General features: G+C 48.3%; 1 protein-coding gene across 1 annotated transcript in view; it reads left to right on the top strand.

Moving 5' to 3' along the window:
* The window catches only part of SLC2A9 (solute carrier family 2 member 9), a 197,713-nt gene that overhangs the window by 101,461 nt on the left and 71,136 nt on the right, over positions 1-25,116 (top strand). The window contains 3 exon segments of the mRNA XM_065544614.2: positions 15,283-15,350; positions 15,352-15,463; positions 23,603-23,728. Coding sequence (XP_065400686.1) covers positions 15,283-15,350; positions 15,352-15,463; positions 23,603-23,728 — 306 coding nt within the window.

The following is a 25,116-nucleotide window of genomic DNA, read 5'->3' as shown; positions in this document are numbered from 1 at the left end:
TCTGTGATGGTTCTGTCTTGATAGTTTCTACCTCTGTTCTGGAGAGGTTTCCTCAGGATAGAGATTTTCCAAGTCAGGCAAGGCATATATATATATATACATATAATATACACACACACGTGTGTGTGTGTGTGTGTGTGTGTGTGTGTGTGTGTGTGTGTATGTCATTCTCATTTCTCATTTCAGGTCTCCCTGCAGTCACTCTCCGTGTGGCAGGGAAGGCTATCCAGGCAGAGATATTTGAAAGTGTTCTGGGAGGGAAAGAACCAGACTGTCAAATGTTTACAAAGTGTTCAGTGAAGATGCAGCCTCTTCATGTTTACAGAGGCCCCAGTCCAAAGCAGTTTTAGCTAAACACGGAGACCAACAATGCACTCTACAAACCTTTCTACAAAGTCAAATCCCAAGTACTAGGAACTGAGGTTAGGGTTCACAGAGAACTGTCTTTTGGTATATAATGCATGCTCAATAAATATATGTTGAATGAAGGAACAAACCGATGAAGCCTTCTTAAAACCCAGGTAGAGGGCGTCCTCAATCTATGCAGTGGTGTGAGAGGAGGCAGGAGTGGGGCTTGTCCTGTGCCAAGGCCCTGGGGCATACAGCTGCATTCTGTTGGCTCACCCACTGTGGCATTCTCTGAGTCTTAAGAGATTTGTGTTCTTACCCCCACTTTACAGATGAGAAAATAGAGGCTTGGCAGGTTGGCATAACCCGGCAAAGGTCACCCAGTTAGCAAGTGGTGAGACCAGTTCCTGAACTGAAACTCACCTGGCAACAAAGCTGGCTCTATAAGACCACAGAATCTGGGATATGCATGGTATGACCCAAAAGGGACAAAGTTTAACACAAATGGAATGTGACTGGAGGAGACTAGCTGAGCTAAACCAGGGCGAGGAGCTTCTTTTAGGCTTCAGAAATTAGAAATGAGCCAATGCCAATGCAACCCTTTCATTTTGCAGAGGTGAGCACTTTGAGGCCACTGGGCAGGCCAGTGGCTGAGCCGGGACTGAGCTCTTTCTCCTGGCCCAAGGTCCACTCTTCTTGTCATCACCCCTCCCCATGCCCCCAACGGAGCAGGAGCTTTGGGCCAAGTTCAAGGGAAGGCCTGCCTGCTCAGACCCCTTCAGTGCAGTGATGCATCTGATGGTGACTCGATTTGTTTCTAGCCTGCTAGTCAGTCCCCGCCCTTAGCCTTCTGCTCCCAGGTCAATGGCTTATTGGCGCAAGGGTGCAAATAGCTCTTCCAATTCCTTCTATTTAGCATATGGGAGGCAAAGCTGTTCAGATGCGTGGCCATGGGTGGTCTTCACCTTGGAGATGAAGAACCTGGAAGTTAAAGATCACGTGGCCTTGCCCAGGCCACACATTAGGGGCCTCTTTCTCCTCATTTTCACAAGGATTATTGACTTCTTCCACTTTATAGAAAATTCAGTACAAAATCAAGGCAGCTGGCAGTGCAGTTGTGTGTGTGTGTGCAGTGTATGTGTATGTTTATGTGTGTATATATGTGCTGATATGGTTTGGCTGTGTCCCCACCCAAATCTCATCTTGAATTGTAGCCCCCATAATCCCCACATGTTGTGGGAGGGTCTCGGTGAGAGATGATTGAATCATGAGGGGGGGGCGGTTTCCCCCATGCTGTTCTCATGATAGTGAGTGAGTTCTCATGCAATCTGATGGTTTTATAAGTGTCTGACATTTTCCCTGCTGGCCCTCATTCTCTCTCCTGCTGCCTTGTGAAGAGGTGCCTTCTGCCATGATTGTAAGTTTCCTGAGGCCTCTACAGCCATGTGGAACTCTGAGCTAATTAATCCTCCTTTCTTTATAAATTACCCAGTCTCGGGTATTTCTTTATAGCAGTGTGAGAATGAACTAATGCATGGGTGTATCTGTGTGTATGTGTGTATCTCTGTGTATAAGTGCATATGTGTATGTGTTTATGTGTGTACATATATGTGTGTATATGCATACGTGGTTATATATGTAAAACTGTGTGTATATGTGTATGCGTGTGTGTATGTGTGTTTATAGACTAAACCCAGGGTCCTAGAAGAAAGAAGATCCCTACGGAATTTAACAGAGCTACCAAGCGATAACACAGGAGCCTAGATTTTTGGAGCCAAGTTGCTTACGTTCTTATCCCTGCATTTCCATTTTCTAGCTATGCATGGCTTTAGCATGGTTTCCCTGTCTGTGGTACTAATCTCATTAGATTGTTTTGAACATTTAAATGACTTAATTCACACAAAGAGCTTACCACTTTACATAGAAATTGACTAGATTGCAAGAAGTATTTCCATATTTTCCAGAAAGAGGCACTAAATTACTCTCTAAGCTTCCTGGTAGCCAGGGCAAGAGAAGGAACTGGTTTCTCCACACATTCTCCCTTTATAAGTAGCAGGTCAACTTACCAGAAGAAACATGTAGTCAACTCTCAAAGTCATGTATTACAAGGGGCCCTCCATGGGTGGTACTGGGATGCATAACAGACAGGTTTTGAACTAAAGTTAAAACAACTGCAAAAGATCTCTCTCTATGGTTTATTTCCTTAGAGGATCCTCAGGAGAGCAGAAGGAGACTGAACTGCAGCCTGCAGAAGGCCATTGTAATACAGTCTGAGTTGTGAGGAACCTTCCAGAGCCACCACTCACTCAACATCCACATACTCATTGAGTTTCTGTTGAATACTGGGCACCATGTTAAGCCCTGGGGATAAAATATGGGGCAAAACCAGACAGGGCCACTGAGTGCCCAAGCACGGGGTCAGCCAGGGACCTTGACAGGACAGAAACCAGGTGCCCCATAGATGAGTGTGGAGTTGCCCTGGACCAGGAGCTGCAGAGGGAGGAGCTGAGAACGCTAAGTGGATTAACAGGGGGAGTTCAGGGAGAGCTTCCTGGAGAAGGCGGCAGCTGAGCTGGTAGATGAGTTGGCATGAACTCAGTGAAGGGAGACAGAGGGGAAACCCATTCATAAATGGAGGGTTGACCATAAGCCCATGAATACATGTGGCTGGCTGGGCAGATGCTGACCAGGGAGGATGCCTGGTTTTGGTCATTGTTTATTTGGGGTTTGTAAGGTTGGTTGGTTTGGGGTGTTTTTTGAGACGGAGTCTCGCTGTGTTTCCCAGGCTGGTCTTGAACTTCTAGGCTCAAGCAATCCTCCTGCCTTAGCCTCCCAAGTACCTGGGATTACAGGCACAAGCCACCACACCTGGCTCTGTTTATTTATTTCTGACAAGTGCTTCCACTGTTGCTTCCACCTCCCACAGATGTTGTTCGTAGGGGATAATCCCTGGACTTATCACCACATATCCACCATGTCACCTGATTCTTACAAGTAACCTCCTCCAAACCCAGAGCATCCCTCCATAAATGTTGGTAGTCTTGTTCATGTTGATATTGACTCTAATTCCTTACAAAAGGGAACTGAGATTTTAGCTGTCAAGTAACTTCCCAAGTCACACAAGGACCCTGTGGGCACAGGGGTGAAACGTCAGCTAAGGGACTTCATCCCTCTGAGCCTCAGTTTCCTTGTCTGTTAAATGCAATGAGAGCACTGAGCGTCAGGGGTTTTATGAGGCTCCCACAGTCCCTGCATCAAGCCCCACCGACTCAAGTGGTAGTGAGTCATGTCTTTCTCTCACTAGAGACCTCCTGGGAGCAGAAACTGTTCCTTGTTCTTCCCTTAACACAGTGGATCTTTTCACCCCATCCCAGGTGCACAGCAAGCTCTCGCAAGCTGCTAGATAATGGAAATGAGCTGAACTTGGCTCTTTAGCCTCTCAGCCCTGAGGTTTCTTTTGAGGTGTGTGGAAAGAAAGATCAGACAGATCCAGATCGGAGCGTGAACTCCTCACTCTTCACCTGGGCAACCTTTGGCACATTTCCTCACCTCCCTGAAGCTCAGTGGACTGAAACGCACTCACCTTGAAGGGCTGTTTCTGTAAGACACCTTGCACAAAGCCTGGCACACAGTAGGTACACAATAACCCTTAGCCTCTTCTTCCCTGCTCAGTGTCTCTTGACTCTTCTTGAATAAAGTTGAATCTGTAATTGGGGCAAGATCTGATTATGTAACAGCTCCCTCTCCCAACCCAGGAGTGTGCCATGCTACCCAGAGGGTTTGTTTTTTTTTTCCCCCCAATTGGGAAATGCAATTTCTCATTCCTCTTTCAAGTTCTTTGGAGTTAGTGATTAGAACATGGCTAGGAATATGCATGAGGTGTGAGCCATAGAAAGGCCTCTTACTTTCAAGTTGAAGAGAGAATGTGGGGAACATGCACTCAGAGGGTAGGGCTTGGATGAACTATTGTTAAATGACTTGGAGAGTCAAGAGAATGAACTCCTCTGAGACAGTTACCTTCCATAAGCTCATGTATTTTTTAAAGGGGCTGATAGATAGCAATTTCCCAGGCCATTTGCTCTCTCTCCAAGGGCAGCCAGTTTAAACTGGAGGTGTCAACTCTGTCCCCTCCCACCCTACGGGTGACATTGCCCCATCTCCTCCCAATCATCTACACAGCCTGTATACATCTGAGGTTCTGGGCTTGCTTTAGAGACCCTGTTGTTCATCTTCCTCTCCAATGCCTGGGTCCCTTCCACAATATGCTTGACAGGTGGTCACCAGGCTCCTCTCGCACACCTTCAGGGATGGGGAACTCTCTGCTCAAAAAAACATGTTCGTCCTTGGACACATCCATCAGGCAGTTCTTCCTTGTGGTCCCACACATCAGAGCTCTTGCCTGGGGCCTTGTTCTGACCTCAGAGCCAAGGAAAGCAAATCCAATCCAGGCGTCTCCTCTTGGGAGACTCCCTTCTCCAGACTAGACATCTGCAAATATGAGTAGGGCTCATGACCTTCATCCAGCATGGTGTGAGCAACTCTGCATTCTAGACGCAGAGGAAAACCAGCCTCTTCCATGAAGCACCTGCCGCGAGCCTTACCTAAGGCAAGCGCTGCCCCGAGCTGACAGGACTGTGAGGACAGGACCCAGCACAGGTGTGGCCACTTACCAGACACAGCACACGCCCAACACTGCACTACAGGCAATTGCAAGTTTAGCACCAATTCTGTGACATGTTGGAAGCACAGAGAGGACTTTCTGGCTCTCCCTCCCGCCCTCTTTTCCACCCTGGGCCTGTGAGGAGCTACCTTTCCTTCCACCCATCTTTAGGGGAAGACCTGGCATCTGCTGAACTTGCAACACAGATCTCCGTCTTGCTCTGATGAAAGTGATGGTGAAGGGAAGGTTGGGTGAAGGCCAGAGAGTGGATGAGTGTCTTTCAATTTCAGATGAGATTGAGAGAGAGGGGAGGAAAGGTGGAAGGGAGGCAGGAGAGGGGAGGAAAGGTGGAAGGGAGGCAGGAGAGGGGAGGAAAGGTGGAAGGGAGGCAGGAGAGGGGAGGAAAGGTGGAAGGGAGGCAGGAGAGGGGAGGAAAGGTGGAAGGGAGGAAGGAGAGGGGAGGAAAGGTGGAAGGGAGGCAGGAGAGGGGAGGAAAGGTGGAAGGGAGGAAGGAGAGGGGAGGAAAGGTGGAAGGGAGGAAGGAGAGGGGAGGAAAGGTGGAAGGGAGGAAGGAGAGGGGAGGAAAGGTGGAAGGGAGGAAGGAGAGGGGAGGAAAGGTGGAAGGGAGGCAGGAGAGGGGAGAGGAGAGAGACAGGCAGGATTGGAGGGGAGGACAGCATTCCAAAGCTCTGAAGGGTCTGATTCCAAGTTCCCGTCATGGTCTGAATGTTTGTGCTCCTTCCCCACCCCTAATTTCTGTCTGGAAGACTCAGCTCCCCAGAGTGATGGTCTTTGGAGGGGAGTCTTTGGAAGTGAGGAGGGCTGGATGAAATCATGCGAGTGGTGCCTCCTGAGAAGTGAGAAGGCTGCGTCTGCAGCCAGGAAGAGGCTCTCACCAGGGAACTGACTCTGCGGACACCCTGGTCTTGAACTTCTAGCCTCCAGGACTGTGAAGCCTGTTGTCTAAGCCACTCATCTGTAGTATGATGTTGTAGCAGCCCCAGCTGGCCGAGCTTCCGGGAAGCGTTGCTGGACATTGGGGAAATGATGGCTTCTGGAGCCCCGGTGCGGGTTCTAAGCCTAGTTCCTCCACTCCCCTGCTGAACGACAGGACTAGCCCCTTCTAGTGTCCCCCTCACACCCTCCCTCTGCCCACTGTAATTTCAGCCTCGCTGTGGCAGACAGTCCATGTGGGCTCAGGTATGGGCCAATGTTTGCCCACCTTAAGCACAGTAAGTGCCTCTCCAAATGCTCAGGCCCTCTCCATGGCCAGGAAGCTGCTCAGACATCTGCAGCGCACTGTAGACTTTCAGAGAGTTAATACCCCTGGGGGCAGGAGCTGGCAGATGAATGCCCCAGCCTCCCCTGTGAGACAGTTCTGGAGATATTCCAGAACTGCTCAGAAGCCCCGCAGAACTGATGCCCTTTGCCCATAGAAGTCTCCACGAGACGCACCTTGGGCTGCCTCGCTCTCCAGCCTGTAAACTTCCCACCCCCAGCGTGTGTCTCAGGCTCTGCTGCGAGGGCATAGTGTCCCTGCCCATGGGCAAGCTTCTCCCATGTTCTCACCTGCAAAGTAGGAATACTGACTGTGTTTACTTCAGGGGACAGTTATATGAGAATTAAATGAATAAGGGTGCATAAAACACAAGGGAACCCTTAGCAAGTGGTGGCCAATGTTATTGCAATGTGGATAGCCCAAAAATGAACCTCATGAAACAGATGTAGCTCCAAATGGAAGCTACATCAAGCCTGGTTGAACTTGATGAAGCGGCTTCAACCTGTAATCCCATCCATCAGGAATGAAGTGTTTTTGGAGGTGAAAATGCAGGCTAGTGAACTTCCATCTTCCTTAGTATCAACCACTGTCCTTGCTGAGTAGTAAGAAGATGTTGCCTTTTTATATTTTAACAATAATCATTTAACAAAACCTACTGAAACTTTTCTTTTGGAATATTTTTAAACAGAAACATTTTTTTTTAACTGCCTGCAAGTTTTTCTTTTTGAATGTGCAGATCCGAGACTTTTTTGTTTGTTTGTTTGTTTTTGAGACGGAGTCTTTCTCTGTCACCCAGGCTAGAGTACAGTGATACAATTTCGGCTCACTGCAACCTCCACCTCCCGGGTTCAAGCGATTCTCCTGCCTCAGCCTCCCGAGTAGCTGGGATTACAGGCACCTGCCACCACGCCCAGCTAATTTTTTGTATTTTTAGTAGAGATGGGGTTTCACCATATTGGCCAGGCTGGTCTCGAACTCCTGACTTCAGGTGATCTGCCTGCCTCGGCCTCCAAAAGTGCTGGGATTACAGGCGAAAGTCAGCGCTCCCAGCTGAGATACAAGAGTTTTTATTGGTAGCCTGTGTACATAACTTTGTCTACCAAAGCACGTGACAGACACATCTCTTTTTATGGAACAGTTTCTTATAAAAGGTTGCTACTTTCTCACTCCTGTTAAAATGTCATCTGTATCCTGAAGCAACAGATTGACTCCATGTTGAATTTTAACATCTCTGTGAAGCAGTGTACTGTCAGTGGTCACTGAGGCTAGCTGTAGCCTTGCACCTGGAGTTGAGATGGCGGGTTCCACTATTGATTGTCCTGTCTGTCTTTGTGTGAGCGTTGTTAGTTTTACCTTTAGTTTGTGGTTTCTTTGGGGGATTTGTTTTTTTCCTTGAGATGAGGTCTCGCTATGTTGCTGAGGCTGGCCTCGAACTCCTGGGCTCAAGAGATCCTCCTACCTCAGCCTCACAAAAAGATTAGCTGGAACTACAGGCATGTACTACTGTACTCAGCTTTGGGGGATTCTTTTACAAGCCAGCTGTACATTCATTAGGGTTAATTCAATTCAAACCATATACTACCATTCCCAAATCTGCTAACTGGTAAACTGCACAAGTAAACAGCAATATATCAAAAGACAGATCAAAGGCTTCTGCACCCTGTCAGCTTCTGCACACAGTGGAGCTCTGCTCCCCACTCACACAGGCCATGTGAAGGCTCCAGGTTCAGTCCATAACAAAATGTTATAAATAGGAACTCCAATATCTCCTGCTACACCCCTTCGTACATACCCTACTTTGGATCTGACTGCTGTGGGTAATAAAAAGACACTGAACCTAAGTTAAAAACTCAATGACTTCCTCCTCTTAAATTCCATTAGTAGTTGGAAAAATAAATGCTTTGATGAAATCTCCTATTTTTAGAAGCATGAGGCCTGCACTGTGTAAGAGAGAACAAGCTCAGTGCCACTCTGGGCATGCAACTTATACGAGGCTATTGCCCTGTGCGTCACGTGAAGTCCCTTTGCCTTTCTAATCCCAGGCCCCTGATCACAAGAGGGAAGAGGCCTCCAGGTTGTTCTGCACTTTGCTCTAGCAGGAGGCGATAAAGTGTGACTGCTGCCCTAACAAAGTGCCATGCGTTGGTGGCTTAGAACAACAGAAATGGGGCCGGGCGTGGTGGCTCATGCCTTGTAATCCTAGCACTTTGGGAGGCCACGTCGGGTGGATCACCTGAGGTCAGGAGTTCGAGACCAGTCTGACCAACATGGTGAAACCCCATCTTTACTAAATACAAAAAATTAGCCAGGCATGGTGGCAGATGCCTGTAATCTCAGCTACTTGGGAGGTTGAGGCAGAAGAATCACTTGAATCTGGGAGGCAGAGGTTGCAGTGAGCTGAGATTGCACCATTGCACTGCAGTCTGGACAACAAGAGCGGAGCTCTGTCTCAACAACAACAACAACAAAAAACAAAAACAAACAAACAAAACAAGAACAACAGCAACAGAAATGGATTCCCTCACAGTTCTGGAGGCCAGAAGTCCAAGGTCCAGGTGCCAGCAGGGCCATGCTCTGGCTTCCGATGGTGACCAGCAGTCCTTGGCGCTCCCTGGCTTGCAGCTGCATCACTCCAACCTCTCCTCTGTGATCACAAGCTTGCCTTCCCTGTGTGTATCTATCTGTGTCTCCTCCTCTTGTAAGGACAAAAGTCATATTGGATCCAGAGTCCATCCTACTACAGTATGACTTCCTCTTAACTTACATCTTAATTATATTGGCAAAGGTCTTATTTCCAAGTAAGTTCACATTCACAGGTACCAGGGGTTAGGACTTCAGCATATGTTTATGAAGACACAATTCAACCCACAACAGAAGATTATAGCATCTTGTACCCACTGCCAGGCTAAAGGTGAAAGGGAGAGGGAGATAGTGATAGCATATATATTCATAATGCTCCTTGCTCATCAAAAGCCAGGTACTGTTCTGAGGACTTCATGTGTGCCAACATTGAACACTGGTTACAACACCAATGCTATTATGTTTATTTTACAGACAGGGAAACTGAGGCATGGAAACATTAAGTAATTCACCTGGTATCATACTAGATGGAAAATGATGCAGCCAGGATTTGTTTGCATTGGTGAGCACCCATTGGCCCCGAGACAATGTGTGTTTGCATTAGTGAGCACCCATTGGCCCCAAGACAATGTGTGTTTGCATTAGTGAGCACCCATTGGCCCCGAGACAATGTGTGTTTGCATTGGTGAGCACCCATTGGCCTGAGACAATGTGTGTTTGCATTGGTGAGCACGCATTGGCCTCGAGACAATGTGTGTTTGCATTGGTGAGCACCCATTGGCCCTGAGACAATGTGAAGCCTAGGTTTCTCCAGCTCCAAGGCCTGCCCTCTCCCACCGTACCACAATGTCCCTTAAGTGGCTCTTGCTCAGGAGGCACTCCCAGGGCGGGCTCAGCAGGTGTACAGACACCTGGAGGGGTCTCCAGGCCAGGATGACACCTGTGCTAACAGCGTGGCTCTCTGAGGACCCTGAGGGAGGCTGGCAGGCTCAGTCTCATCTCCTTGCAGTCGTGTGTGGGCCACCCCCACATGCATCAGTGTCTGTCACTCTGCTGTGCTCTGAAGGTGTCTGAGGACCACGGGGAACCTGCCATTGGAAAACCACACCATGCCCAGAAGAGTAGGGAGAACGCGGAACAGATACTGGCCCCCTGCTGATTCAATTTGGTTGACATCTAGCATAATTTTCCTCTGTTCCTGTTTGCTCAGCCTGCCCCCGCTTCCGTGTTTATAACATGCTTCTTCTCCTTCCCTGTCACCTGAGTCTTGATTTTTACTATTTCATTCAAAACACATGGGTTGGATGTACATTCTATGTCAGACTCCACAGAGAGAAAATAAAAATAATAATAATTGTTTAGTGAACACCAATTACGTGCCAACACTTAATACATATTGATTTTATTCCCCAAAACAACCTCATAGGTAGGTGTTTTTGATTTCTGTTTTGTGGAAGAACAAGCATGGGGCAGAGAGAATAGGTGACTAGTCCGGGGTCTCCTAGCAGAGACAGGGCTGGGTGTGAAGCCCAGGTTGCTCCGACTCCAAGGCCCACCCCTTTCCATGGTACCACAGCATCCCTTAAATGGCCCCTGTTCAGGGGGTGCTCCCAGGGGTGGGCACAGCAGGTGTGCAGACAGAACACTCCACACAACAGTGAAAGTGCCCAAGAGAGACAGACACAGGTGCAAGGGCGACCCAGATGAGAGGGTGACAGTGATTAGCCATCATGGGGACAGGGAAGGTCTCCAGAAGATGTGACTGCTGAGGGGATCCTCGGAAAAGGATGTCCTAGGCAGGCAACAGTGGCAGGGTGTTCTGGGCACAAGGAACAGCACGAGCAGGGCCCAGAGGCCAGGCCGTGGGGTATGTGGGATGGAGGACGAGTGCCTTTTCCAGGGCAGCAGCCAAGAGAGATGGGGGGAGCCTCCAGATGCCACAGGGACTGTGGGAGGAGGCTCTGCATGGAAGATGAGAATTTGGACTGGATCCTGCTGGCCGGGGCAAGACAGCACAGGTTTGTGTGCAGAAGAGCGGCCCAGTCGTCCTCCTGGGGATTAGCCTGGGGATAATGAGCCCAGCAGGGAGAGCCTGAGACCTAAAGTAAGGCAGGCCTGGGCTCAGGCAGAGAGGAGCACATGGACTCTAGACGCTGAAGGGGCTTAGTCACTAGATCAGACAAATCAGACACGGAAGGCAGTGTCTGGGTTATGTGACCACAGGCATCTAGTTTAGGTGACTTTGTGATTGTTGTCAGGTGCCCCCAAAGCCTGAGTCAAGGTTTTGAGGATGGGAAGTTTATTTGAGAGGTGACTCGAGGAAGCACCACTTGCCCAGCTGGGAAATGAGACAGGGAAGTGGAGGGTGCAATTGAGGAAGCATCACTTCCCCAGGTGGGAAGTGGGACAGGGAAGCGGAGGGTGCAATTGAGGAAGCATCACTTCCCCAGCTGGGAAGTGGGACAGGGAAGCAGAGGAGGCATTGAGGTTCATCAGTGAGCAGGTGTCAGCTGTGGGCAACTGGGACCCCACCCCCCCAGTCACCTCTGGGGCACAGCGTAGAACTCACTCAGGTGTCTGCGAGGAAGCTAGGTATACCTCTGTTAACATCAGCTTTGTCATTAAGTGAGGCCTGCTCCTGGGGGTGTTAACTGCTGAGGGCTGAGCACACACCTGTGCCCAGGGAAAGCCGCAGACAGAGAGGCACAGGTGCCAGGCATAGGAAGCTGTCCATGTGCAGGAGAGACTTAGGTGGCATGCAGCACCTGCTACAGGGACACAAGGAACACGTGTCGCAAATTAAAGCACCAGGTTCTCTCTTTGTTCCTTGTTGGTCATAAGATAATGAGGCTGGACCAGAGGATGGAACAATCTGGGTTGGTTTTTTTTTAAATCACCATATGCCCAGCTCCCAAGGCCCATGCCTGGCACCTTTGGGGCGCTCAGAACTATTGGTCTTGCCATCCCTTGTGACCTGTAGGCAGGAACTTCATCCCCGTGCAAACACTCAAGGCCCTCTTTGGCTTGCTCCTCCCTTGTCATCCAGCCAGGAAAGCATCAGAGAAGGCTTCCTGGAGGTGTCTGAGATAAGGTTCAAAGAACGAAGCGAGTAGCCAGGTGCAGAAAGGTCAAAAGAACATTCCAGATTGAGGAAAGAGCCAGAGGTGCAGATGAATGTGTCAGGTTTCCGCCCCAGCTGAGGCCCGAGGAGGTTGGGTGGATGGACAGGTAGCTGAAAAAACACCTGGGGGGCTGTAAGCAGGTGAATATGGTTTGACTCAGCAGCTCTCTCATCAGCAGCTCTCTCATCAGCAGCTCTCTCATCAGCAGCTCTCTCATCAGCAGCTCTCAGACACTGTCCATTCTGTCTCGGCTGCTCGAGCCGGCCACTCCCACCTCAGCTGCACAGCCAGCTCTCTCTCGCCTTCAGGGTCAGCAGCTTAACTCTTTCTCTCTCTGGGCACGAGCGCGAACTGTGCCATGCCGTGCTGTGCTGAACCCTGCCCTGGCTCCCCTCTGTCCATCTGCAAGATGGACGGCTCTGGTTATCTCGCTCTTTCTCTGGGCACCAGCAGCTGCACAAGAGTCATGTGGAGCCATGCCCAAGAGCCCTGTACAGTGTCAGCAGGGCAGTTATACCTTCCCAAATGATAGTGGCTCCAAACCAAGTATGAACTTACAGAAACAGGTTATATAACAAGTGGAGTATGCACCTGCGCACCTAAACTCACTCAGTCATTCTGGCCCGGATGTTTACCTCGGCCTATTCCTTGACCAAAGCACACCCATGTACCTTACAGAATGTATCTTGCTTTACCCTAGTGTCAGGAATAGGAGACGACTTTCCATCCTTCTGCTTCCTGCCCGGAGTGCCCCTGCCTTCTCTGGCAGCCTGAAACGCTCCCTCCTTGGTGCCCCCTCAGGACTCCAGCTCAGTCTTCTGTGTTTGCTATTTTCAAAAGAATATCTGTGAGCCCTCAGCCAGAAAGGGTACATGTGGAATAGTGAGGACCCCAAGCCCAAATCCCGACAGGCCGTTGTTAGGAGTGATTGAAAATAGAGAGTCATGGAGGGGTGGGGGGCGGGCTTACTTGGCAGTTAGGGAAATAGAAGTCTGGCCCGCTTGGGCCAGGGTCCTGCAGGGCACTCAAGAGGCAGGGGCTGAAGGGTGTGGGAGGCCCCGGCAGGTAAGTCCTTGGTGCAGGTTTGGGTTCTCCCGGAAGCAGGTCTGAGAATAAGTTAGGAGTGCCAAAGTTTCAATGGAGAGTAACACCTGGGAAGTGACAAGGATGGGAGAAGAATTGGGCAGGAGGAGCTATCAGGCCACAGTGCCCCTGGCAAAGTCTCAGCAAGACCAAGGGAGAGCTCTGGAGAAACTTGTGCATTGCAGGAGGTCCCCCACTGGGCAGAAATGGCTGGGCCCTTGGACAGCCTCCTTGCTCCTTCATAGGCTGGGCGTCACTCTGAAACAGTGTCACCCACTTTATGAACATATATACAATAGGAGGGTTGAATTGAAGCTTTAAGACAAGATCAGAATTTTTTTTAATTTTAATTTTTAAGTTCCAGGATACACGTGCAGGATGGGCAGGTTTTTTACATAAGTAAACGTGTGCTGTCGTGGTTTGCTGCACCCATCAACCCATCGCCTATTTTTTCTAATGCTCTCCCTCCCCCTACTCAGCCCCCCAACAGGCTCCGGTGTGTGTTGTTCCCCTCCCTGTGACCAGGTGATCTCATTGATCAGCTGCCACTTATAAGTGAGAACACGTGTTCATGCATTAGTTTGCTGAACACTGTTCACAGTAGCAAAGACATGGAATCAACCCAAATACCCATCAGTGATAGACTGGATAAAGAAAATGTGGTACATACACACCATGGAATACTATGAATCCATAAAAAGGAATGACATCATGTCCTTTGCAGGGACTTGGATGGAGCTGGAAGATAGGAAATTTTAAGAGAAAGAAGAGAGATTTTTTTTGGTTCAGGAAATTCTGTTAAGGGCTAAACACTGAATTTGTCTGAGAGCTTCCTGGCAGCCATGGTGAAAAGAGAAAAAAAACATAGGTTATGACGTTATCCTTATTTTATAATAGAAAATATGCAGGTCATGAAGGAAAGAAATGGTTTTCTACCCCAAAAGTCTAGAGTTATTTTATCACATGGATGTTGCATTTTGAACTTTGAGGAAATAGTAGAAATATTATACTTAGTGCATGAAACAGAAATGTTGCTCATTCAGCTGCTTTTCTCATTTACCCTTAATAAATGCTGGGGAAAGCATTAATTTATGGTTCATAAAAAAAGACATTCTGAAGCAGTTTTTAGTACTCTGCTGGAAATAACACTCCAAAGCCTTTGGAAGGGTACTTGCTTCTTGGAGAATCTGGAGCAAGTTTAATGGCATTTGCTTAAGAAGAGCATTTTCACATACCCTGAGGGGCAGAGCCTGTTTTAGGGATGCTGCCTGCTGTGTCTGGAATGGACTGTCCTCAGGAGCCATCACAATAGCCACCTTTCCCTGCAGGAGGAAGAAAGATCAGAGCACTGAGTATAGGCATCTGTGTCCGAAAGCGCCCCATGATCTGATTATTGTGCTTTCAGGGGTCTAATCAGTCAGCCCGCCTTCAAGCATACATTCATAGAGGTTTGAACAATTAAGGTCTTCATTTAAAAAAAAAAAAAAGACAGATTCTCTGAGGCTAGAAGTTTGCAGTGTTCAACATGGAAAAGGCATAAATCACGAGGGTGGGTTTGAGTCTTGGGAAGATTCACTCTTTGGGACTATTTCCACTCAAGTTTTCTTGTATTTCAGAGGGTCTCATGGAAAGGGCCTTGCAGTCATTAAGCTCAATCCTTCTTTCCACAATAGTGTGGACTGCAGGGCATCCTGGCCAAGTGACATCCTACCGCTCTCAGGACACCTGTGATGAGGGTGAACGCATGAGCCAGGGAAACAGGAGGCGCTTAGTGAATATTCAGCAAACGAGCTTCAGTGAGGGAAGCTCCAAGCCATGGTTGAATGTATATGATATCATGCAATTATTACAACAGCCATTGGAGGCAGGAATGATAACAAAAGATGAACAGGGGCACAGCTGCCCAATGCTATAGATGGATTTGAACTCTGGGTGTGCTCTACCTTGCGTTGGAGACAGTCAAGACACCCCCGTTCTCAGCTTTTCTCCCAGCCAGCTGGGTGGTTGGGCAAATCATGGCATCTCGCTGCACCTCTGTTTTCCCATTTTTAAACACGGGCTTTGGACTCCATAGTTTCAAAGGCCCTTGCCAAGTTCCACCCCCAGCTAAGGTATGTGGCTGGGTGGTGGGACCCGTCCCTGTAGGGCCCAGCATTAGACACAATGGACACTCTAATCCCTGCTGAAAGTCCACGCGTGCCTCTGTTTGCAGCTTCCAGACGTTTTTGGGTAAGGCAGATGTTTCCCGAGAAGTAGAGGAGGTCCTGGCTGAGAGCCACGAACATCTGTCTGGTGTCTGTGCTGGAGCTGCTGAGAGCTGGCTACATCCACTGGCAGGTGGTCACCGTGATTGTCACCATGGCCTGCTACCAGCTCTGTGGCCTCAACACGGTGAGTCCTGGGGCCCCGTGGGCATCCTCGCATGACTGGAGGGATCAGAGGGCGGGGAGATTCAGGGCTTGGGCCCTGGATGCCCAGGTTCAAGTCTCAGCTCTGTCATCACCACAAACTCTATGCTGTTAGGCAACCATGTAATTTGACTGATCCTCCTCAGTTTCCTCATCTGTAAAATGGGATCGCATAATATGGAAAGACACAATCCATGCAAATTGTTCAGGTCAGCCGCTGGCCACAGCGATATCCCATAATAAATGCTAGCACTAATTATCCCTAGACATGTCTAAAAGTCATAGTTCTTTAAAAAACGGATATTAGGAAGTCAGAAGTGAGAGACACTGAGATGATTTTAATAAAAGTACTCTTGGCTGGGTTGTCTTCAACTCACAACTTTGGCTTGAAAAAAACCTCAAGGCTTTAAGTAAGAAATGCTCTGGGGCTTGAGCTGCCATGGGCCGGGAAGTCTGAGGAGGTCTCTCCATGAGGTTCCCCAGACGCTTGGATGTTCACAGCAGTCTCCTCTGCCTTGAGGGCACTCGAAGGTGGAATTCCTGGTTGGAGACTTAGGGAGGCAGAGTCTGGATCTTTATTGTTATTGTTGCTTCGGACAAATGGAGTGGGTTGCCTCTAGGGGTGGTGAGCTCCCCATCTATGGAGGTGTGCAGACAGGCTGGCCGACCACTTGGCAGGGGAGTGTAGAGGAGATTCTTGCATAAAGCATCCAAACTGCCTCTGAGGTCACTCATGTCACTTGAGAGGAGACTGGCTGAACCCAGAGGGAGGGAGAAGAGGCAGCCGCCAGCACCCTTCCGAAGAGCCCCAAGTAAGACAGCTTGCATTTATACTAAATAAGCATGAGCCCAGCACCCCCAAAGGTGGGCAGGGAGGGCGTTTGGGGGTGTCTAGGGAAGATGAAGTGAAGGAGAGTCATTCCTGTCCGGAGAAGAAAAAACAGCAGCATAGAAAGCTGCAACCACAGTGTTCCACCTCCTTTCCACAACTGTTGGTTCTATTTCCGGAAACACTAGGATGAAATGAGATCACCTTGCTTTTTGCTTTTACCTTTCTCCTTGGTCTGGTTAAAGTCAGCAGACTGAGCGGGTGCCTGGGTCAGTGGCTCTACCTACATTAACCGAGTGATCCTGGGAGAGTCCTGCTGTCTCTTCCTGTTGACGAGACCGAGGTTGTGCCAGACAGTCTCCAGGAGGCGCTCCTTGTTCTCGGAGAGTAGAGAGAGGAAATGAATCATTTCTTAAAGCTAACGCCTGAAGTCTTGAAGACTGAATATGGAACCCGTAGTGAATGAGGCATTTACATTGAGAACCATGACAGTTCTAAACAGAATTCACTTCCCCAACAGGGACATCATTTTCCTATTTGCGTCCGCCGTATAACTTCATAAATTCCGCTGTGGTGTACCTGCAAGGCGTGCTGCCTAAGCACGTGATGAAAAAAAATCTCAGCTACTCCCAAAGCCAGGCCCCAGCCTCAGAGCGTCCTGCCCTCCCATGTTGAAGATCTTCAATGTTTAAGTTGGGAATGATACTTGCAGCTGAACGTGCTTTACCTGACCCAGAGCAGAGCTCTGGACCAAGAGTCAGAGGCCTGGCTTCCCATCTCAGTGGGACACAAACCTGCAGTGAGAAACCCAGGCCAGCTGCTCCCCTTCGCTTGGCCTCCACCCACTGGGTTGCAAGCCTAATCAAGTGCACATACATGTAGCACTCAGCGTGGGCCAGGAGCTGTCCCCATGGCCGCCCTGTGAGTTAGGCCCCACTGTTAGGCACAGAGACGTTGAGACACTTTTCTAAGGTCAAACAGCAAGGAATCGTAGAAAAAGGACTTGAGCCCCAGCTATCTGGCCCCAAGGTCCCCCTCGGAGCACCCCCATGCATGTCACTCAGGCTGTGTCCCCAGGCCATCCCTAGGCGGCCACAGGGACAAGTCTTCTTCCGTGTTACATACAGAGAGAACCCTGCTCTTTTGTGGCAAATGCCAGCATCACCGCTGTACTGTGGTCCAGCTCTCCCCTGCACCTGCTGCCTTGTCATCCAGATTCACGGGTCCAAGAGATCTAACATGGATCCAAAATTTTAGCTGCCTTGGAAGACTTGTTTTGTCTTCTTCACTTTCCCAGACATTATTTGGGGGACATGACCTGTCACTTGAGACATCCATAAATACTGCCAGGCATCTCTGTGTTTGTCATCTTATTCCAGCCCCAAACAGTCCCACAGGGTAGGTGGTATCGCCCCCATTTTCTAGACGAAGAACTTGTGGCTCACAGAGGGTCAGGCCTTGCCCAAGGTCCCAGGGGTGGTGCCCGCACAGACAAAGTCACACCTGCTGGTGCTGGGTGCACTCCCGGTACAGCCCACCCAGGCACTTTGTACCAAACTTGCATTTCTCAGCCTCATAACTATGTACATTTTGAGCTGGAAAATTCATTGTCAGGGGGGCTATGCTGTGTGCCTAGGCTATTCGGCAGCCTCGCTGGTCTCTTCCCATTAGGTACCAGTAGCACCGTCTGCCCCACCAGCTGTGACAACCAAAAATGGCTCCGGACACTGCCAGACATCGCAGTGGGAGCAAATTGCCCCCGGCTGAGAACCTCTGTATCAAGCCAACATCACAGATGCTCAGTGTATTTATGCTAAGGAACCGATGAATGGTTTTCACGTACTTTGGAAGTCACTCAAAAGTTGACCGGGTGCAGTGGCTCACGCCTGTAATCCCAGCACTTTGGGAGGCTGAGGCAGGCGGATCACTTGAGGTCAGGAGTTCGAGACCACCCTGGCCAACATGGTGAAACCTACTAAATACAAAAATTAGCCAAGCATGGTGGCAGGCACCTGTAGACCCAGCTACTCTGGAGGCTGAGGCAGGAGAATCACTAGAACCTGGGAGGCAGAGGCTGCAGTGAGCCAAGATCACACCACTACACCCCAGCCTGGGCAACAAAGCAAGACTCTATCACAAAAAAAAAAAAAAAGGAAAAAAGAAATTATTCAAAAGTTGGAATAAACAACATTTATTTATTTATTTCTAAATTCCTTTTTGGTGTTGGATTGTTGTTTTTTCCCCCTGCCTCACACAATAAGCTTTCAAATTCCCTTCTTTAAAATTAGACCTGTCGCTTAAAGTGACTTATTTTAGGCAGCTGCCTTCCTTTCGAGCAGTTTGTCCTCAGCATGAAAACCAGGCTTCAGTATGAGTGTCAGTCTGTTGCCAGTGTGAAGGAGGCTCCTGGCTTTAGGCCCACCCCCTTCCCCATTGCTGGGGTGGCCACAGCAGCTCCTACCCCTCCACTGTGCTCCCCTCACCTGGAGAGAGCTATTAGTGGGTCTCCATCCCTGAAGATGGAGGCTGCATCTTATCAACCCTGTGTCTCCAGCACCAGAGCAGCCCATGCCACGTGGTGGGCACCTGAGTGTCTAGGGGAGAAAAGGAGGCGAGGGCAGGAGATAGGGAGTTCTGGGCTAAAAATTGGATCAATATCAATTGTCAAGCCCAGTGTGGGGAAGCCTTCATTTTCCTGAACCTTCCTGAATCTTCCAGAATGCCCAGGGTCATGGCGTGGTTCTCTTATCTACTTGGGATGACCCTTCCTTCCTTGGGGTTCCTTCTTTCTTAAACACAGAAGCCAATCATAGTCACTTCCCTGGGCCTCAGTCTCCCATCATGAAAAATGGGGATGATAATACTCAGTTTGCACAACTGATATGAGGAATCTGTGGAATTATGTGAAATATCTCACAGGTGGCAACTGCTCAGCGTGCATGAATCTCCTCCCAACCTTGCTGTCATCAGCACGACTGTTTCTAGCATTGTTTTCTCCTTTCTCAATGTCATGCAGTTTCAAAGTCTGCTGCTTCCTGATATGCAGTCTTGGTTGGGAAACAAGACACCCAAGTGTGTTAGAAATCGATGTAAAATAAGAGCAAAGAGGATCAGAGTGCCAGCCGTGAATGAACCCATATGGGCCTGGTGACATTGGTTCTGGGTGCTCACCGGCGGTGGACGGCTGCCTGGGATTTTGCACTTGGTGGGATGCCCACGCATTACAGGGTTCCTGGTGTGTTCCTCTAACCACTTACTTGGGAAACTGTTGTGTACTCCTCCCTTCCTTGCCAGACTAAGAGGTCTTCTAGGGCAGATGAGGACCTGTGTTGTCTGCTGTCACCTTAGTGCCTAAGAGAGTCCCAGATTTCTTACCCTTTCTCTAAACAGTTGAGTAGAAGGGAGGGAAGGGAGGTCACTGGGAGGGACGAGGGGAAGGAGACATGAAACCTTAGATGTGTTTATAGAAAACTGTGGTACTTTCCCCCTCTTTTGGCCTGGAACCGCATGAAGGTCCATCTGATTTGTTGAACCATCATTAGGAGTTCTGGAGCCTAAATCAGGTTTTGTACAAAATCTCAAATTACAATTTCAGAAGCAGTTATTAATAACTTTTGTTTTGAAAAGATTCTCCTGAAATCACTTCCTAGATCAAATTGGAAGAATCTAAAACGTTCTGTAATCATAATAGCGGAGACCATCTCACTGCAGCAATTGGCTGTGTCCTGATGGATAGGGAGAAGGCTGAGAAGAGACCCTCCATGTGGCCACCCTAAACTGTGCTCAAGAGGGCCAGGCTTGGAGTCATCTGCCTGCATGCAACTTGAAACACTGAACTGTTGAAGTATGGGACCTTGGACAAGTTGTCATGATTGCCCCGTGCCTCAGTTTCCCCAGCTGTAAAGTGGTGGTGAAGATAGATGAAAGGATGCATTTAAAGTTCAGTGGCTGGGCGTGGTGGCTCACACCTGTAATCCCAGCACTTTGGGAGGCTGGGGCAGGCAGATCACCTGAGGTCAGGAGTTCGAGACCAGCCTGACCAACATGGAGAAACCCCATCTCTACTAAAAATAGAAAATTAGTTGGGCGTGGTGGCGCATGCCTGTAATCCCAGATACTCGGGAGGCTGAGGCAGGAGAATTGCTTGAACCCAGGAGGCGGAGGTTACGGTGAGCCGAGATCGCGCCATTGCATTCCAGCCTGGGCAACAACAGCGAAACTCCATCTCAAACAAACAAACAAACAAATAAATAAATCGGTTCAGCGTGGGGTCAGCCGCATAGGTGGCGCTCCGTAATCTTAGCTATTATGTTGTTGAAGGAGCCCCAGCCTGAGACCGCCAGGGAGGCGATGGTTGCAGCACACATCCTCTGACTTCCTAGCTGTGTAGCCCTGGGTGAGACACTTCACCCCTCTGAGCCTCAATCACTCATGTCAGAGTTCAAAGGAGAGCAGGCCAGAAAGGTGGTATCACTGGGCTAAGGGCTGGGTCAGTGTGAGGTTAGATTTTTATCTGTAAGATGAGAAGCAAGACTGGGTGATCCAACACTCTTTGAAAAGCTTTTAAAAGCAAGCATTTTCTGGCCACTCTTAAAATTTGAGTCCTTACTTTGTATTCTTCTGGATACAAAGGGGGCTCCGGGGCAGGATGCACTCTTAAGTTTCTTGGGTGTTTTCTTATTTTACAGCGACCTCAAACTGTCCAATCAAATAAGCGTCAGTGTGAGCAGAGGTAAAGCTGGAGGCAGTCACATTCCCACTCTATCAGCTGATGCAAGGGGCGGGCAGTGGCTTCGTGGCACAAACAGAATAAGACTGGTAGTGTGTGTGACGTTCAGGCCTGCCCTGGGGGGGACAGGGCCAGCCCGGCAGGACCCCTGCAGCCCCTGGGCTTGGGGAGAGGATTTGTGGGCTGATTTCTGCCTTTTGATGCATGAACGGTTGTAAAAATAAATATGGCTTTTATTGCTGTTTTTATAACTGTCCCTTACTGAACTTAGAATTTTATGCGAATGACTCTCTCCACTAACCTGCAAAGGGACATCTATAGCAGTGTCTCTATGGGGAGAACTGAAACCAGGGGGTGAGAAGAGCCAGAAGGAGGTGCTGGCTGCAACATAAGAGGACTCACATTAAGTGGGATCTAGGGCTGGGAACCTCAGGAACGTGAGCTGGTCGGGCCACGGGGATCAGAATCACGGCTATGAATAACACAAACGTCAGACACCTTCACATGGGTGACAGCGTGGCAGCCTGAAGGCATTAAGAGGGCCCCTAGAGAACGCTGGCCATTGAAAATCAGTGAATTTGGCTGATGACTGAGAAAGGCTCTTACACTTCTGGAATCCAACCCTGAAGGTGCACTGGGGATCACAGTTACCCCCTAAAGGGGAGTCGATTGTATAAACATATTCAATGGACACAGGGTTTTCAGGATAATGTTAGCTTCTGTTATAGCTCTGAGAACTGTAGGAATTGGTGGATTTACTAGACGCTACCTCTGTACACCATGGATGTGACAGCAAAGGTTCAGGCTTTAAGCACCCCATTTACTTTTGCCTAGAACAAGGCGATACTGACGAAGAGTATGGGTTTCACCTGTGCTTTCTGGAGTCTAACGCTCACTCAAATGAGAGACAGGTGCAGAACAGGAAGGTTCTTGTTTACACGAATATTAAAACCTGTTTTTGCCAATAGATGTATGCCTGCCTGCAAGCTTGAAGAAATGGGTGTCGTAGTTTTCACTGGCATCTCTCGGTTTGCCCATAACTTTATGGAGGTTTACTTTCTTCACAAAATTTAATCATCTGTAGATATAAGTAGGTCCTAAATCTTCCCCCCAATGCATGAATAATTTTTGCTAAAAACATCTGGTAATAAGACAGATCTATAGAAACAAGAGCATCCAGAAACAAAGAGCAAAACGCAAGAGTGTGGCCAGCTAATGTTGGACCTGACAGGATATGAACAATGTGCTCTAACATTTCTGCTGAATAGGGGTCAAACTATTCTTAAATGTTCATACGGTCCTTTAAGGCAGGGGGTTTCCCCATCGGAATTCGTCAGTTAGGACAATGGGTTTTCTATGGTTCAGCAAACTCAATTTTAAAGAAATGGCTGGGATGGGGAGAACCCAGACATCATTTGCGTCCAGGTTAAAAACCTCAAAGTGAATATTGAAGAGTGACAATTCTCACCCAGTTCCTGACACCTCATGGGACAGGCAAGATAAGCGTGGTCATGTTCGTTTGACTGGGGAGGAGTAGGAATCTCTGCAGGGCAGAGCGAGTTGCCTGAGGTCATGCACCTAGTTCAAGATGGAGCCAGGTCTCCAAACTCCTAATCAGTGCTTGTCTGATGCCATGAGAGTCAATGAGGATTTAGGCCTAACCTCATGTGGCAGAAACCCCAAAAGAGACCTCAACAAGATGGAAGGTTTTCTGTCTCACACGAAGTAAGTTGCCAGGGCTGGTATAGCAACTCTAAGACCACACATACTGGTTTTCCCAGGATGCACTCAATATATGTGTGTTGTCCCAGCATAATTATCAGCACTCTCAAAAGTGTTCATGTTTGGATAACAAATTACAGAACCACAGTAGTCAGTGAGGGCACAGGCTAACTCTAACTTCCTGGTCCAGCATCCGAATAAGCAGCTTTCATCCCAAGGCAGGGGCTCTAGGTATAGTTAAACAGGTTGTGCATTACCCAACTCTGGGGAACATCTTTCACCTTGTACGCATTGTGGATTTACTATGGCAATTTTTCAGTGGATGACAGTAAACCATTTTGTGTAGTGGAGGCCTTTTCTGGTTCTCATAAAGTTACCATGGAGGTTAATGGCCGTGCTGTTCTGAAGTCACCTAGTAATCCAAAAAAGGCTGCTGAGGCTCCAGCTATCACCTCCACCATCCTGACACAGAAAGAAGGAAGGGCAAACAAAAATAAAAAACAAAAATGGAAGCACACCTCCTGGATGAAAAGTTCCTTTTAAAAAAAGGGAAACTTCCTGGAAGCTCCACCAACATTACTGTGTCTATCTCACCGCCACACTTGGCTGCAAGAAAACTGGGAGGTGTAGTCTTTTAGCTGGGAACTCCCAGTATCCAGGAGTTCTTTTAGTAATGAAGAAAGGGAAAAGGTGGGATGAAGGCGAAAAATGAGCATCCACGCCACTCCACCTTGGGACTCTGAGTTTAATCCAGAGACCACCTTATACCCAAATTTGATTTAGAAAATAGATTAAGTCCTTCCACTGACCATTCTCTCTTCTCATTCTTTCCTGCATTACAGATTTGGTTCTATACCAACAGCGTCTTTGGAAAAGCTGGGATCCCTCCAGCAAAGATCCCGTATGTCACCTTGAGTACAGGGGGCATCGAGACTTTGGCTGCCGTCTTCTCTCTAAGTCAACTGAGTGTTACTCCTGAGAATGCCACAGAGGGTTACACAGCACAGTAGGAATGTTCGTAAGGTCCTTTAAGGCAGGGGATTTCCCCATCAGAATTCATCAATTAGGACAATGTGGTTTTCTATCACTCAGCAAACTCTTGGTTTTAAAGAAATAGCTGGGATGGGGAGAATCCAGACATCATTTGTGTCCAGGCTATTGATCCGAAACCTCAAAGTGAATATTGAAGAGTGACAATTCTCACCCAGTCCCTGACACCTCATGGGACAGGCAACACTGCACTGTGGGAACCCCAGGCAACAAACAGGCATCCCTTTAAAGGAGCACGTCCTTTGTCATGCCCAAGGGGGCTGGATTTTAGGAGTTCATCATGCAGTTCTTCACTGACATTTTACCCATCTAGAGGATATTTCCTTTCTATATTTTGCTTCCCTGTCATCTTCCTTTTAATAAATAACTCCATCTTTTGAGTTCTCACCTAGTCACAAATGATGAAATATGAATGAATAAAATATGTGAAAGAGGGCCATATTGTCCCCAGGAGTTCGGATCAGAGAATTGATGTGAGTCTTCAATCTCTTGCCATGACATTTAAAATATTTCAAAACCATTAGCAGTCATCTCATTACCCCAGACATGTGGGAGTTTGCAAGGCAAAGGAGAAAGGACATTCCAGTGGACCAGTATAATAGAGAGGAAGACCTTAATAATAAGCCAATATGTTCAAAAGAAGGCATAGAGCTCGTCACTGTTTCTCAACCTCCGATATGCAAAAGAAACATTTGGTGGAGGGGAAAGTTGGGTGGCTTCAGAACCTAGAATAAATTTCCACATCTTAGAATCAGATCAAACTGGAGTTGAATCCTGGCTCTGGCACTTCTTGGCTGTGTAGCATTGAGCAGTGCACTCAACATCTCTGAGCTTCAGTTGCCCTCTTTATGAGATGTTTGTGTCTCTTCTTTCTTGTAGGTATGTCTGTGCCTCACATTTTAGGCACACAGGACACAGTTAGGCTCCCTTCCAAATGGAAAGAGAGGGCTAAAATTAGAGAGTTGTGTTCTCTGACCTTGATGGAGTAGTTTGTTTTTTTCACTCTTGCTCACTGATTTACACTGACAAGATTGATGCCCATGCAAACAGGCAGAGGCTTGCAATTGTCTTTCTGACTTCTTGATGACAGGACACTTCATTCTGCACCTCGCGTTTAATGGGTCCTTCTAACGAGATGCTTTTTAAAAATAGATATCATAAAAAATGTAGAGGAATGATGTTTTGTCTCTTTTTCCACTTCACAGCCTCTTTGTTGGAGGAAAACATTTCAACGTTTCACGTTCTGGAAGTTTCACAAGATTCATTCTCATTATTCTTAAGTTATAGACTGCATCTAGTTTTCTTT

The sequence above is a fragment of the Macaca fascicularis genome, chromosome 5, assembly GCF_037993035.2.
Source record: "Macaca fascicularis isolate 582-1 chromosome 5, T2T-MFA8v1.1".
Classification (NCBI taxonomy): Eukaryota; Metazoa; Chordata; class Mammalia; order Primates; family Cercopithecidae; genus Macaca; species Macaca fascicularis.
This window is presented reverse-complemented; position numbering and strand designations above follow the sequence as displayed.